The sequence below is a fragment of the Ranitomeya imitator genome, chromosome 6 (genome assembly GCF_032444005.1).
Source record: "Ranitomeya imitator isolate aRanImi1 chromosome 6, aRanImi1.pri, whole genome shotgun sequence".
Lineage (NCBI taxonomy): Eukaryota > Metazoa > Chordata > Amphibia > Anura > Dendrobatidae > Ranitomeya > Ranitomeya imitator.
The window spans coordinates 489704361-489719554 of NC_091287.1; the positions used below are offsets into that span (position 1 = coordinate 489704361).

General features: G+C 42.1%; 1 protein-coding gene across 3 annotated transcripts in view; it reads right to left on the reverse strand.

Annotated features, from left to right (window-relative positions):
* STK3 (serine/threonine kinase 3) overlaps positions 1-15194 on the reverse strand; it is a 339998-nt gene that overhangs the window by 152089 nt on the left and 172715 nt on the right. For all 3 annotated transcript variants that reach the window (XR_011314121.1, XM_069731642.1, XM_069731641.1), the window contains exon 10: positions 6355-6530. Coding sequence is in view for 2 of the 3 variants with exons in the window: in XM_069731642.1 (XP_069587743.1) it covers positions 6355-6530 (176 nt within the window). In the remaining variant the exon portion in view is untranslated. The remainder of the gene's footprint in view (positions 1-6354; positions 6531-15194) is intronic.

The window sequence follows — 15194 nt, forward strand, 5'->3', positions numbered from 1 at the left end:
ATAAGACCCTCTTACATTGGCATGCCAGGGACGGTAAGCGAGTCTCCACAAGGAGAAACGTTACCACTTAAGACTTCAGTCCCTGGCCAAATCAGATCTCATACTTTGCACTGAGGAGGGGCAATACTCCAAAACACCGAGTCTGCAAACCGAGATTCTAGTTTGGCTTTAATCCCAAGTCATATTGCAAAAGTAGTTAAAGGGTCAAAAGTGACATGTAGGACTCTGGCACTATAGAGTTCAAGTCTCCTTCCTCTCTGAAGAGACAATTTGAATACCTTCCATGGAACTAAGGGGACTAGTGGACCCCTGAAAAACAGGTCAGGTAGGTCATGTTCTCTGGCAGTCAACAAACCAAGACACCAAAGAGAAAAGTGTTCTGTCACTCTGCAAAATACTTTTCCATTGCTCCAAAGTCCAGTGGTGGTTGCTTTACACCACTCAATCTAACGCTCGGCATTGCGCTTAGTAGTGTAATGCAGTAGCTCGGCCATGGAAACTCGTGCCATTATGCAGAGCGTTTGCAACTTTTACGTACTACGCGCCTCGGAGACACCCAATTAACTGTATGTTGTCGGCCACTATTGTTTGGCAATATATAGAATGCACTGAGACAAAATGGTGCACGGTTCAATGCAGGTGACCAACCCAGACCCAGCCAGACCCAGGGTGGCCTACAGAAATTTTGCCGGTAAATCACACTAGCCACCACACACGGGCATGGTTTATTTGCATGCACTCAGACGCACCGTTTGATCTTGCCTTTTTGTTATGTTATACCATCTGTAACAGATTTATTAGGGCAGGAATACAACGGTAAAATACTATTTAATTTATTATTATGTTCTCTTTCCTAAAAAAAAAAAAAAAAAAACTAACCTAGGCCCAAGTTAACGCTGCAACACGTCATACCATGTGTCACAAGAGCGCGCCGTGTCAGGAGGGCAAACGAGGTGAGTATATAACAAGTAATAAGACCATGGAGGTCTTACCAAAGGGTAAAAACCATCATAAGATGGATAAGTAACAGCATACGGGTGCTAAATCTTTATGAATATTTATATTAATGGTCTGAACAAAGCTACATGAAAAAAAGAAGAAAAAAAATCAATGAAGTGGAAAAAATGATGGCAGGCAATTAAACTTGAGTAAACTCAACACAGAAGGCGGATTTGTCCTGTGTCCAGGCCAAGAAGCGCCATGCTTTATTAATTACGTGGCGCGGTAACATCTCCACATGCTTTGTTACCAGTAGCCCCCGTGTCCCACATTCCACGGGAACATTGCATCCCCGTGTGGCAACCTCAAGCTTAAGGTCACAACTCCCGTGTTTCACAGTCGGCCATGTTTCCAATTTATTTCCTCTGCTCATTAAACCACTGAAATGTTCTGTCTTGCTCCTAACAGATGGCTCTTTCAAGTTCTGTTACCATTCCAGAATCCTTAGAAGGACCTCGAATTTGTGTACTTAAAACAGGAAGCTTACTGAAGACAAAAAAAGAAAAAGAAAATAAAAATAAAAAAATCCCAAAGATGTGCACGCTGCTGTTCGATGCCAAACAATCTGGAAGCCATGGCCGCCTGGAAACAGTTCCATCAAAGTGACAGAAATCATTACACTGGTGTTGCTGCAATAAACAGATTTTCATTCCACATGGTACGTTTTCCCGTGCTGAGGAAACTGATATATCGCAGTGGAACGTCTTTTTTTATTTTTTCCTTTTTTTTTCTTCTCGTTTGCTTCATCTAAAACTAATTGATTCAATCATTGCAGAAATGGCAATCCCTCGGGCTGGAGAGCAACTTTACATTTTAATAGCACAATATTGCAAAGTTATTGCCTGCAATATCGGAGATTAAAAACAGGCAGAGGGAAGACTTCTACAAGGTAAAATTATATAGGAGGAAGAAAAAAATAAGTATTTCTTTCACGTCTTGATTCATCTTTAGCCACAAAACCTGTAAATATTGGATAAGGAGGAAAAAAAAGAAAACAAAAAAATCATGCAGGAACTCAAGGTCAGGATTAAAATCGTGCTAGTATCCGACTGAAAAGGACATATGGAGGAAGTCCTGCGAGGAGCCCCCGTCGGGGAGCAGATGGAAGCAAATCCAAGTTGTTATTAATATTATCAGGCATGGCAAGAAACGGAGGACAGGCGACTGCCAGGACAAAAATCAGAACAAGTGTTTACAAAGCTACTCGAAATGTAAACTACTGTTCATAAATGGAATTTTTTTCATTTATTTCTTTGTTTAATTTTCTGTGTTAATAGAGTTAGGGTAAGTTCACACAGGGCGTTTTTGCTGCATTTTTTTTGCTGTTTTTTATGCTAATTTTCAGCTGCTTTTTACAATAACAGCAAAGCCTATGATATTTTCAGAAATCTCATGCACACACATTGTTTTTTTGTGTCACTTTCAGTGTTTTTGCAGAGTTTTTCAGCCATTGGTTTGAATGGGTGTTGAAAAAACGCATCAAAAACGCAGGTATCATTATTTGCAGCGTTTTTACTGCAGAAAGTCAACAGACATTACCATGGATAAAGAGACACAAAAAACACACCAAAAACACAACAAATCCAAACCAAAAACGCACCTAAACTTGCATTTTTGCTTCTTTCCTGCCAAGAACATCAGGTTTTGCTGCAGAAAAAAAAAGCAGCAAAAACGCCCTGTGTGAATCTTAGGTTTATACTATTTGGGTTTGTTTACTTTTATAAAAAAAATGTGGTATTACTTTTTCGTATACAGGTTCATAGAAATTTTTATTTTAGACTATTTTTTATTAGGAAATTGCACAAATAGGCACTAGTGTGCCCGATTTTCTAACCTGCCCGTATTGAGCGTCTATACTAATCCCTGTTCACCCGCTTGGCTCGGCACGTGTTCCCAGAGGCAAGAAGTTAGAGAGTCACTTCCAAAAAACGCTCAGAAAAAAAAAAAAAAATTGACACATCGCAGATTAACACTGCAGAATTACGCACTGCAAATCCACAACTATTTTGAGTACAAATAAATGTTGGGGGTTTTTTTTTTGTTTTTTTTCTTTCTTTAAATCCCCAGTCACATGTTGCAGAAAAAAATCTGCACGAGAGTAGTGCAGATTTCAAATTATGCAAGTATTCATTACGGTTTTCACTGTTTAATGCTTAGTGAATGGCGCAGGGCGAAATCCACAGCCAAATCCGCAAGTAACACGTGCGGATTTTGTCCGCAAATTCGTTATTCGTTTCGGATTTGTAACCAAATCCATAGCTGAAATATTCCACAATGTGCGAACATAGTCTAAGTTACTACCTGTGAAATTGAAAGGATCGGGCATGTCTCGCATGTGAAATCCAAGCTGTGGCGCCGGCACTTGGGAGCGGAGCGTGCAGCTCCATGTGTTGCTATGCGGCTGCACGCTCCGCTCCACAGTACCGGCGCCAGAGCTTGGATTTCACATGCGAGACACGGACGTGTTTCTCGCATGTGTGATCCCGGCCTAACATCTAAAACAGTGGAAGAGTCCAGACACCTGCAAACACTGGATGGTTTGGCCTCCATAGGAAATAATTCATCAAAATGTTAAACCTTCCTTAACGTGCAGCAGTTCTTTCATACAAATCCAGGAGTGAAAGTGTGGTCTTGCTGCCCACCAATTGCTGATTTTTGACCACACACCACTCTTAACTTTCAATCCACACTTTCTAAACAGGCGGCTCTTGTGCGTCCGCATTCTACCAGCACTATAGATGTTGGAACTTCCTTTCAATTCCCAGGATGCACTGGTCCAACAAATGTCCAACAGCTCGCCTTCACTGAGAGATAATGTCTTGGATGTTCCTGTATGCAGTCTGACAGATAGGAGAGCAGCAGCAGAATGATAGACACCTACTCCCAATTCCTGAATTCTGTGCCCGTGTCTCTGCCCCTATTGATGGATTATACCTGACAACAGGCGGCAGCATTAGCCAAACGTGAGCCCCTCACTTGCTGGCCCTTTGGAGGGATTTTGGGGAATTAGCCCAACCGCCTCCTCACATAAGTGATTTCTCACATCTTCTGTATGCCTAGCGCTTGATACAAAAAAAGATAAATGTAAGTTTGTAATCTCTGCATCATGTAACGTTCTCGTGAATTTTTCATGGACATTATGGCAGAGGCTTGAAATATTTATAGTTTTCGGAAAAATAGACAATTTATTATGCAAACCACCCGCTCCAGGAGAAAACGATCGGCACTTACAGGCGTTCCTTCTCAATCTGCACTGAAACATCACAGCATATAGTGATCAGAAGACATTGCGAGGAGCACGAAACGTCAGACCTCCGGCAGGGGAACGAGGACTGGCACCGGTCAGCACGTCCCCGATTAAGGAGGTGACCACACAGGTCTTTACCAGGCTCTGTAGACCCTCATCGGTCACACAATGAGTCAGTGACTGTCAACTGGACACTTTGTACATTTTTACACAAACTGTAGGAGCTGAACATTTAGGGTATGTGCACACGCTCAGGTTTTTTCGCGATAAAAACGCATACATATGCATCCTATCATTTAGAATGCATTCTGCAATTTTTGTGCATATGATCATCGCGGTAAAAAAAAAAAAGCAGCATGTTCATTAATTTTGTAGATTTTTTGCGTTTTTCCGGCTATTTAATGCATTGGGAAAAACGCAAAAAAAAAAGCGTCAAAAACACGACAAAAAAGGCATGCGGATTTCTGGCAGAAATGTCCGGTTTTTACCCTTAGTAAAACAAAATGACTGGACTCTAATAAGACACTATATAAACAATGAAGTAAGGAAATAAATACTGAGCCTCGGGCGCTGCTGGCTGGGGAAGTCCAGAGGGAATACAGAGTGGATCAAGAGCTAAGTAATAGCAATAGGTATTTCATTGTTAAAATGTTATTCAAAAGTATAAAAACAAAACAGGCATCGAATTAGTGGTATGAAATCCATACAATGCGTTTCAAAACTGCACCGGCGTCTTCGTATATTGACCTCTGCATGGCACGTTTTTCTTTTTCCTATTCTATGGGATAGTATGGCTATTTTTTCTGTATATAAATGTATTCAGGCAGAAGGAAGCCAAAATGAGAATATTTAGGAGTTTGTTGAATTATTTGTGCTCTGTAGATACATGTAGTGTGTATAGTAGGAGTGTTTCCCAGCAAACGTGCCATGAGTACATCCGAGTAGGGCCTATCCGAAGGCTACTATCACCACATGGTGCAAAGGAGGCCGCAGCATGCAATTACAAAAAAAGAGACCTAATCAGCTCATCGGACTGAAGCACAGAGGATTAGATGAAGGAATAGACATACGTTCTCCTCCTTCATTTCTGAACAGCCATAGAGACTTAGGGACATCATTTTGCATAAAGTGTGTGGAAATGTACTTTTTTTTTTTTACCCTATAGCAGCAGAGTACTGTGCACGGGTCACATTAAAGAAGCCCACCTCCTCCCATCAAAATATTTATCCTCTTAATATATTGCAGTTATCATATTATTTAGCACTGTGCACTTACAATTGCTCATTTTGCCTTTCTTCCCTAATTCTTCTCTTTTCCATTAGGTCTGTGACATCATGTGATTAAAAACGGACTAGCTGAATGCTTCTAAGCTCTTTGTAGAAAAAGCAAATATCTCTTTCCTGTAGGAGTCATCACTGCAAGTCACTGGCATGGGGAGGAGGGAGTAGATGGGTCAGGCGGTGAAGAGGGAGACGACTCATGCAGGGACAAGAGATTTCCTGATTCTACACAGAGCAGAGAAAACAGAAGAATTAACTAGGTAGAAAGGCAAAATGAGCAATTGTAAGTACACAGTGCTGTATAATATGGTGACTGCAATATATTAAGAGAATATTTTAATGGGAGGAGAGCTTCTTTAATGGGACTAGGACCTGTGCACAATACTTGCCGTGTGGTTTATAGAATCTTATATTTTTCACATCATACATATAATTTAAACGATTTTTAAACTAATCATGTCTTTACTTAATTAATCATTGCCTTCATATGCAGAAATAGCATTTAATCAAATCTGCACATTAGGGTTCTGGGTGCAACCATAGTGTGGCCCAAAGAGGCCCCGTGCACCATTCTGCTCGCTATCTTTTGCATGTGGCTGCCTCCCTCTGCCTTGGCTGACCGCATTGGCTTGACCACATTGAGCGCTGTCTAAAGCGAATTCTCAGAGGAGCACTCACTTTTGAAGCGCTGAATGGCAGCCCTCTCTCTTCTGTGCTGGAGGCGCACTGCCTCACCAGGAAGTGTACCGGATCGGCCACAGAAGAGAGGGCTGTGTGAACGAACTGATGACAGACGCCGAAACATGGAATTACAGTGTAGTTACTCACAAAATCGAAATCGCCATCTGGAGGAACCTTCCAGTTGTCGGGAAATACATTCTTGGATATGTGATACTGGTCGTGGACATTCTGGTTGTGGTTCTCGTGGGGTTTATTTTTGGAGTCTTGTTTATCAAAGTAGTCCATGAAGGAAGGCCGCGGTGCTTGGGGAGACGTTGCATTTCCTAGTTATTAGAAGAAGAAAAAAGTTGATTACATGATAAAGACTTGAACAATAAACATAACATTGTACAATGCCAAATCCCACCACTCAAAGAAATGACAACAATAGCGACTGCTGACTATCTGACACCAATAGAGCCACCAAATCCTCGCTTTCACCAGCACAGGAAATACGTACTTACCATATTTTTGCTTCTTTTTCCTGGGTGGGCTTAACAGAAGGGGGCATTCTCCAATCTTGCCCTAGCAAATTCATTGTCTACACTAAGAATTGTGGTAAACCACACCAGAAATGTACGCCAGGCATGCACCTCCTAATGAACTTGGCACACCTTACGCCACGGGAAAAGCCGTCCGGTTCCCCAACGTCTCGAAGCTGTAACCAGTATCTTGAAGAACTGGATTATTTAATTTTACTCAAGTGTGTTGTTCCGAAACTGATACGAGCGGCAAAAGCTCTTTATATGACAGCTTATGATATGCTAATAAGCAGGGGCCAGGCACCGCAATCACTCGCCCTCGGCATGGACGGACATCTCTTTCACTACCCCTGGTCATAGTGTCAGGGCAGGACATTGCATGCCCCCAAGCGCCCTTTACACTGGAGTAGGAAATGCCAGTCTTGATGGCTAAGGAAAAAAGGGGGAAATTCTCTGTACATTTTGTAGCTGCTATGAAAGAACTGATGGGCAATTCCACAACAAAGATGCCAAACCTATTGAGCAGCGCTCAGGGAGTCAGACCTTGAAGGATACAATCCTGATCTTCGACGATAGATAAGAGAAGTGTGCTGCCTACTTATCTTGCACTTGAACCACAGTCTATACAAACCAGACGATAATCAGCAGTCCGGCATCAGACATGCTGGATCGTTATCTTCCCTGACAATCAATTCTCCAGCACTCCCATACTCAGATTGTCGGCTGAACTGGTTACATAGTTACATAGTTATTAAGGTTGAAGGAAGACTATATGTCCATCTAGTTCAACCCATAGCCTAACCTAACATGCCCTAACATGTTGATCCATGTTGGCGGGTTTGGATAAAATTAGTCTAATTGTGAATGTGGGGGCTTCCAACTCTTCCCACAATAACTTCCCACAATAACCGGAGTCTTGAAATATAGTAGATAGCTAAGTGAGGTCTCGCCAACAGCTGCAGCGTTTCCCTGAAAATAATACAGGCTCTTATATTCTTTTTTGCTCCGAAAGATAGGTTAGGGTTATTTTTAGGGGCTGTCTTATATTGTTTCACGAACAACAATCCAATTTATTCTTGAACACAAAAATTCAACATTTTCTTCAACTATGATCATGTCATATCATACACACACTGCACATAAACAAATATTACATATATCTATCTACAGATATATCTATCTAGCCATCTATAGCTCTGGCAAAAAATAAGAGACCACCACATCAAAACCCTGCCACGGGCAGCCCAATCTCCAGACCTGAACCCCATTAAATCCTCTGGAATGTAATCAGGAGGATGATGGATAGTCACAAGCCATCAAACAAAGAAGAACTGCTTACATTTTTGCGCCATAAGCAGTGGGAAAGACTGATGGAAAGCTGCCAAGACGCATGAAAGCTGTGATTAATAATCATGGTTATTCCACAAAATATTGATTTCTGAACTCTTCCTGAGTTAAAACATTAGTATTGTTGTTTCTAGATGATTATGAACTTGTTTTGTTTGCATTATTTGAGGTCTGCAAGCAACGTTTGCTTGTTTTTTTTTTAAATTCTGACCATTCCTCCTTTTCAGAAAAAACTATACAACATTTATTGCTTGGAAATTCGGAGACATGTTGTCAGAAGTTTATAGAATAAAAGAACGATTCACATTTTACTCAAAAATATACCTATGAAGAGAAAAAGCAGAGAAACTGAACATTTTGCAGTGACCTCTTAATTTTTGCCAGAGCTGTATAGCTATAGGATATAAAGGATCTGTGACCTGCACTGGTGTGAGTCGCAGAATAACCCCCTTCCACCCTCAACATTGAAATTTGTACTGAAAAGTTTGAGAACTGTTTGTATCAGTACTTTCTGATTAATCCCAATATTCTCATGTGAATACAGACCTTCCACTCGGCGAATGTAAATGACTGCCTGCAGAAACCTGACAAACTCAACGCTTTTTATCCAAAGTTAACCGTAGTCTCCAGAGGAAGAAAAGCACAAGACATGCCAAGACAGGCAATGAAAAACATGAAAATCACAGACACTTGTATGGAGAAAGCCATCAGCCCCGACAACTCCAGAAATGGTCCATTCAGGAGATAGAATCAGATTTGCAGTCAATACGCAGCATTGCTATTCTTTAATGCCCAAATAAGACAGGACTTGAAAAATTAAAGCAGATGTGTCACCAGGTTCCACAATGCAAGATGCATGCATTATTAAATAGATCTTCCTGATGAGGCTGGTGTCCTTAATTGGATAATGACCTAATAAAAGGTTATATATTTCTGATAATGTAATAATAATAAATTATATTTCTATTTCGGCAACATATTGCGCAGCACTGTACAATTCAGATGAGACTTGTTCCAATAAGATAAGACATACCAATAGGAGTGAGGGCCATGGACAACATTTTAGGAGACCATCTATAGCACTAAATGCTCACATTGCCAAATGTATTCTATCACTGTCTGCCCAGTCTGACTGACAGCGGCAGCTTGTACTGAGCAGTGCAATATGTCAGCAGGGAGGAGGGACACTGAGGAGATGTCAATCAGGCACAGATGAAACTCACACTTTCAGTGAGGATTATACAGCCATTCTGACATGGATTTTCAAAATAAGTACACTAGTGTCATAAAGTCTACGATCTATTTAATAATGTATGTTATTTGAATTGAGAAACCTGGTGACAGATCCACTTTAAACATCGTACCTGTTTGGGGTCAGTACTTAGTTAACAGATGAGCTAGATAAAAAAAATGCATTGGAAAGTAAGAATACCCCCCAATATGTAAAGAATATAGAAAACTCACAGCTAACTGTTCCTTTAACATCATTGAAAAAAAAAAAGGGTGGATCTTCAGGCACATGAACATAATAAGGCCAGTTAAAAAATCACTATAGTACGGGGTCTTTATAACACAGATGAGACCTATGGCAGATAGCTATCAAATTAACTTCCCTGCTTCTGATGGCACTCAGATGCCCTGAAGCTTTGCCCACATGCTCCTGCTCTGCCAGACACTTCTAGTTATACTGCTAATACTAAGGCGGGCATTGCTGCAGATTCACTGGGGATTTCAGCCCACACAGAGCGATCAGTGATCGCTCCTGCCGGCAATTCTGCGGCTTCCGCTGACGTCACATAGACGGAGTAGTGGCTTTTCCCCCGCTGTGCTCTTTTAACAGAGCGTCACTGCTGATGTCATGCTGACTAACTGCACAACTGTTGGCTGTCAATCAGCATGACATCAGCAGTAACACCCTATCAACGGAGCAGACCGGAAGAAGAAGAGCTACTCTGTTGACGCAGAGCCGCTAAAATCGCCATCAGGAGCGAACAGGCATGTAGTTGCCTATATTAGCATCTATCTGCCTGTTTGCTTTTTAGCGCTTAGTGAAAAAATACTAATTTAGTCATGGATATAATTCCTCATTCAGACGTCATGCTGATTGACCGTTGGCTTCACACGGCCTAAATGCAGAGAGCCAGCTGTCAATCAGCATGACGTCGGTCGACACTCACCATCAACAGCGCAGCCAGGAAAAAGAAGAGCTGCTCCATTACCGTCTTTTTTTTAAAAAAAGCTTAAAATACACCCATTTACCCAAGCATTAGTGATGATCATGCATCGGGTGCTTGGGTACGCATGGTGTATCACTGTTGTTCAAGCGCAGTGCACAAGTCCCCGCCCCACATGTTTTGCGGCTGTTAGGCTACGTTCACATTTGCGCCGTGGGGCGCAGCGTCGTCGACGCATGCGTCATGTGCCCCTATCTTTAACATGGGGGGCACATGGACATGCGCCGTATGCGTTGTCATGCGTTTTAAGATGCATGCGTTTTTGGGGCCCACCAGACAGGACGCGGACGACGCTACAGGTTGCAGTTTTGCTGCACCACATTTCCAAAGAAAAACGCATGCAACGCACCTGCGTCGTAAATGCGCCAAAAAAACACATTCGTGTCTATGAAAAACGCATAGGGCGCAGGTGCCTGCGTTGAGCCGCGTTTTTTGACGCATGCGTCTTTTGACTAAATGTATTTTTTGAGGCGTTTTGGATCTTCAATTGTATAGGACAACGCATGCGTCAAAAAACGCTGCGTTGTGTATGCGTTTGCCATGCGTTGTGTCGACGACAATGCGCCAAACAACGCAAATGTGAACGTAGCCTAAGAAAGCCAAAAGACATGCAAGGCTTGCCTACCATACACGGGCAATGCCAGCATGTTTATTGTCCGTCTAACAGCGGGGCCGGAACTCGAGCATGGCGCTTGAGCAATAGCGATACTCGATACGTACCCGAGCACCCTGATGCTCACTCGCGCGACGAACACGCTCGCTTCATCACTACTGAGCAATGATACAGAAGGGGGTCCATAGGCTTCAAACATTAAAAAGTAATAATATGACAATCCCCTTAATAGGGCTAATGGGCAGTAATGGAAAAGAATCTCGGCACAGCGCTGAATAATAGGCTCGTCTCCCATAAACAAGCCGCAGTTGAACACTAATCTATGTACGGCACTGACGACACCCGTATAAGCGATAAGCGCTGATTACTTGGCACGATAGATTCTGCACTTGAGTGGAAGTGTTAATCCCATTTTCCGAGTGCCTCCCATGTGAGACAATAGTTTGGGGTTGTTTTCCACGATTCAATACTTCTGAGTGATCGGTTATTGGAACGTGTATATTTTTCCTTTCCAAAATCTTTTTAGCACGTAGGTTCGGAGGGGGGGGATTAACGCTGTGTATTAAAACACAGATGCGAAATAACTTATTATTCCTGGAGCAAACAAAGAATTTAAAGCTTCAAGAGTAGAAAGCCCCTAAGTGTATGTGAAAACAATTAATATTAATATAGCGCGTTAATAATTTACATCGATCCAAGAGCTGGAGGAAAAGAGCAACTAAAGCGGAATGAATTAAATATTAGCCATTTAGATGTAACGCTATATGCAAAACACAACACGATCCTGTGGAGGCAGCTAAAATGATGCATGATATTAATTTATGCCAAGTCAACAGGCACAAGGTTGAGCCGCCCAGGTGATCATTGCACCCCCAGCGCTCCGCTTGTGGCACCCGCCTGCGGGGAGATCCATGGAGCGCCGTGTAGCTATAGTGTGCAATTAGGATTCAGCCGTCATTGTCAGCACGGAAGGATGTCATGCTTTCGCCTGGAGGATTTGCTGATGGGAAACGCTCAAGCAGCAGGATTCACTGTACGTGGGCGGAAAGAGGGAACTAGTACCGAGTCCTCTACAATGGATAAACGCTGACGTACCGCAGCCCAGCGAGCGCCTAGTGTTTATTTATAACAGATGGTCGGCCAGGGAGGATCTGTTCCGTAACAACTTTGTTAGGAGAGCTTATGACACATGCTATTAAGGGCGTTTAAAGAGAGGAGAGCTGCTCCAAATAAAAACAAGACCGTAGGTGAAAAGATGGCATGCTACTTAAGACGAGAAACCTATGCCAACACTTAAAGGAGCTCTGTCACCAGATATCACAATACGAACTGCACACAGTATTAAATCGATCTTTTAGACCGGGTGAGGCTGGTGTACTTACTGTAAAGATCCAAGTTAGAATAGCAATATAATCAGTTTTAATACTTCAGACTCAATCTAAACCCACCTAGCCTAAGTGACATCTCCTCAGTGTCCCTCCTCCCTGCTGCTTCTGCTGAGATCTCACTCTGCACAGTACAAGCTGCAGCGGTCAGTCAGGCTGCAAGAGCGGTGAACGCGGCGTACTCTTGGACTCTCACATGCTTTAGCAGGACTCAAAAGGAACCCAACACCAATGAATTGCAGACACCACATTAAATGGCAAGGGGAGCTGAGCAGACTGATATAGTTTTTTCAGAAAATTATTAATATAACCTGTTTTTTACTAATTTAAACCTCTGCTCTTTCTGGGATTTTCAGTCCAGTGGGCAGTCGTATCAGTGACTGACAGTTTTCTTTCTTTAACTGTGCATACAGATGTTCCTGTCAATCACTGATAGGGCCGCCCCCCCCGGACCACAAGTCCCAGATAGATCAGGCTTAAGGACGGGTTCTACGGAATCTTTTCTCACAAAACTATATATCAATTAACTCAGCTCCCCCGCGTTATTATATTGTGCTTATAGATTGGACTGATTTTTTTTATTCTGACAGGGTCCTTTTAAATGATCTTGTTAATGTCAAGATTATACACCCATTCAGTCATAGATTTTCAAAGTGAGTATACCAGTCTCATCAGGTCTGAGACATGCATTTAATAATACATGCACTGGGCACTGTGAAACTTGGTGACAAACCTGCTTCGATAAGGATCACATTGCAATTGCAAGTGTTTTGAAAACCTCAAGTATTGGTCTTGAAATACATCTCAGGGTGAGGATTATTTTCTTACATACTTGTCCACAAGGCTCCTATGGTACGGAAACCATAATGGAAATCTCCAATGATTAGACTATACATGAACAAGAGTAGGCAAACATCAATTTGTCCCATGTGTCTTTCCAATCCCTAAGATTAGTGTCCACGCTCCCGTTATCAGAAACACACCACAGCAGGTCATACGTTAATGATTTCCTTAGATCTGCACTATTGATTACGGTCCGTGCATTAGGAATGTAAAGATGTTGTTTATTCTTTGCGGAACATTCTAAAATCGTTGGGGATAGCGGAGGACTGGAGTAGGAAAAGCACTGTCCATGAACTGCACTAATGAGCTGGACTTAAAAGGGCCTTGGTTTCCTAAATGAGCAGCTGGATACAGCACAGAAATTCTGAAAAATAATGGTAGTAGAAGATCTGTGCTGCGGTATTGATTTATTTAGCGTCAATCATTGTTTAGTCCAATATTTACCATGTACTATGTGGCGGCTGATGATGGAGCGTGCATGGACTTCTGAACGGCAAGACCCATCGATTGGCCTCGATTTAACACTACTACGTACGGAAAATGAAACGCAATGACGTGCGCTGTATTATTCCATGGAGGCAGTTAATTTAACTCTTCAGTCACATTTCCCTTCATCTGGAACTATGTTACGGTAAGAAACGCACAGTCCACAAAGATCGGAGAATGTAAACTAAAGACACTGGCAAAGTTCTTAAAAATTATATTAATGGAACTTAAGGCACCTTCTGGGAGATAAAGATAAAGTGGCCAACTCCGTTAACACGAATCTGACTGCATGATGTAGGGGCAGAGACCCGGATTCCATCTTTTTGTCAGTTAGTTCACTAGGTGCAGCAGTTGTGCTTGAATCCTCTGCTGCAGATCTGGCAGAGCTCTGAATGCCGAGCGGTGTATAACCCTGCCCACACTGCTGATTGGCAGCTTTCTGTGAACACTGTGCATAGGCAGAATGCTGTCAATCAGTGGTGGTGGCGTAGCTGGACTAGGAGGCACGAGACACCTAGTCATCTAGCGATAATCTCCCGATTTTATTGAAACTGCAAACTACAGCCTAGTAAGTGACACATAGCTGGAATCAGGGTCTCTTCTGTCTTTACATCCAGCTGATCTCAGATTACATAGTAAAAATCTGGAGACAGATTCCCTTTAACATTTTTACCTATATGGTGTATATATTCTAACTAATGGAGGCCCGAATTCTTTCTAAAATCTATGATCATAGTAAAGAGAAGTTTCTCGGAAGCAATGGAGTTAGGCATACACTGTAATGCTATGCAGACTCTGTGGCACAGTGCTTGGCCTTCATGGTTGAGATGGTGCCCTTCACCTCTCTAAAGGTACTAGTAATCATAGGGTTCCTAGGGATCACATCAGTTAAAGTGGACATTAAAAAACTCCCCAAACTTCACTCTGGTGGTTGCCAAATTATTCTGGGAATACTTATTTTAATGTAAATTGCAAATACAAACTGCTTTACCCAACCTGTCCAATCTTGATGGGATCTTGATCATGTTGGGGGTGATCTGATAGTCACTGGGGAACTAGGTTTCTCAATTTTTTTTGGAACTCATCAACTAGAATATGGTAAAGCCTGGGTCTCACCAATGGTCAATGCCCAGGTCAAAATTTAAAAATATGATCAATTAATCATTAATGAGGCCCCTAGGCGAAAAAACTCAAAACATTAAAATATGTCCACTATGCTACCAAACCGGAGATCTGAGCAACCAGAGGCTGATTTAGTTATGGTCTACGGCAGGCATGTCAAACTCAGGGTACCCCGAGGGCCACATGAGTAACAAGAGGTTGTTGCGAGGGCCACACACAGCAGCTAATGTCACACACGTATTTTAACAGCAGTCAATGAAAACAAGATATGAAGTAGTAATATGTAACAGCAACATATATTTGCAGTGCGCAACAGCAACTAATATATTTAACAAAAATACAGCAATTAAAAACTAAACATTTATTTGCTATCATTTTTTTCAAAATCAGCCATAAATCCCCAGCGGTTTAGCACTGCGGATTTATCAAATCCGCT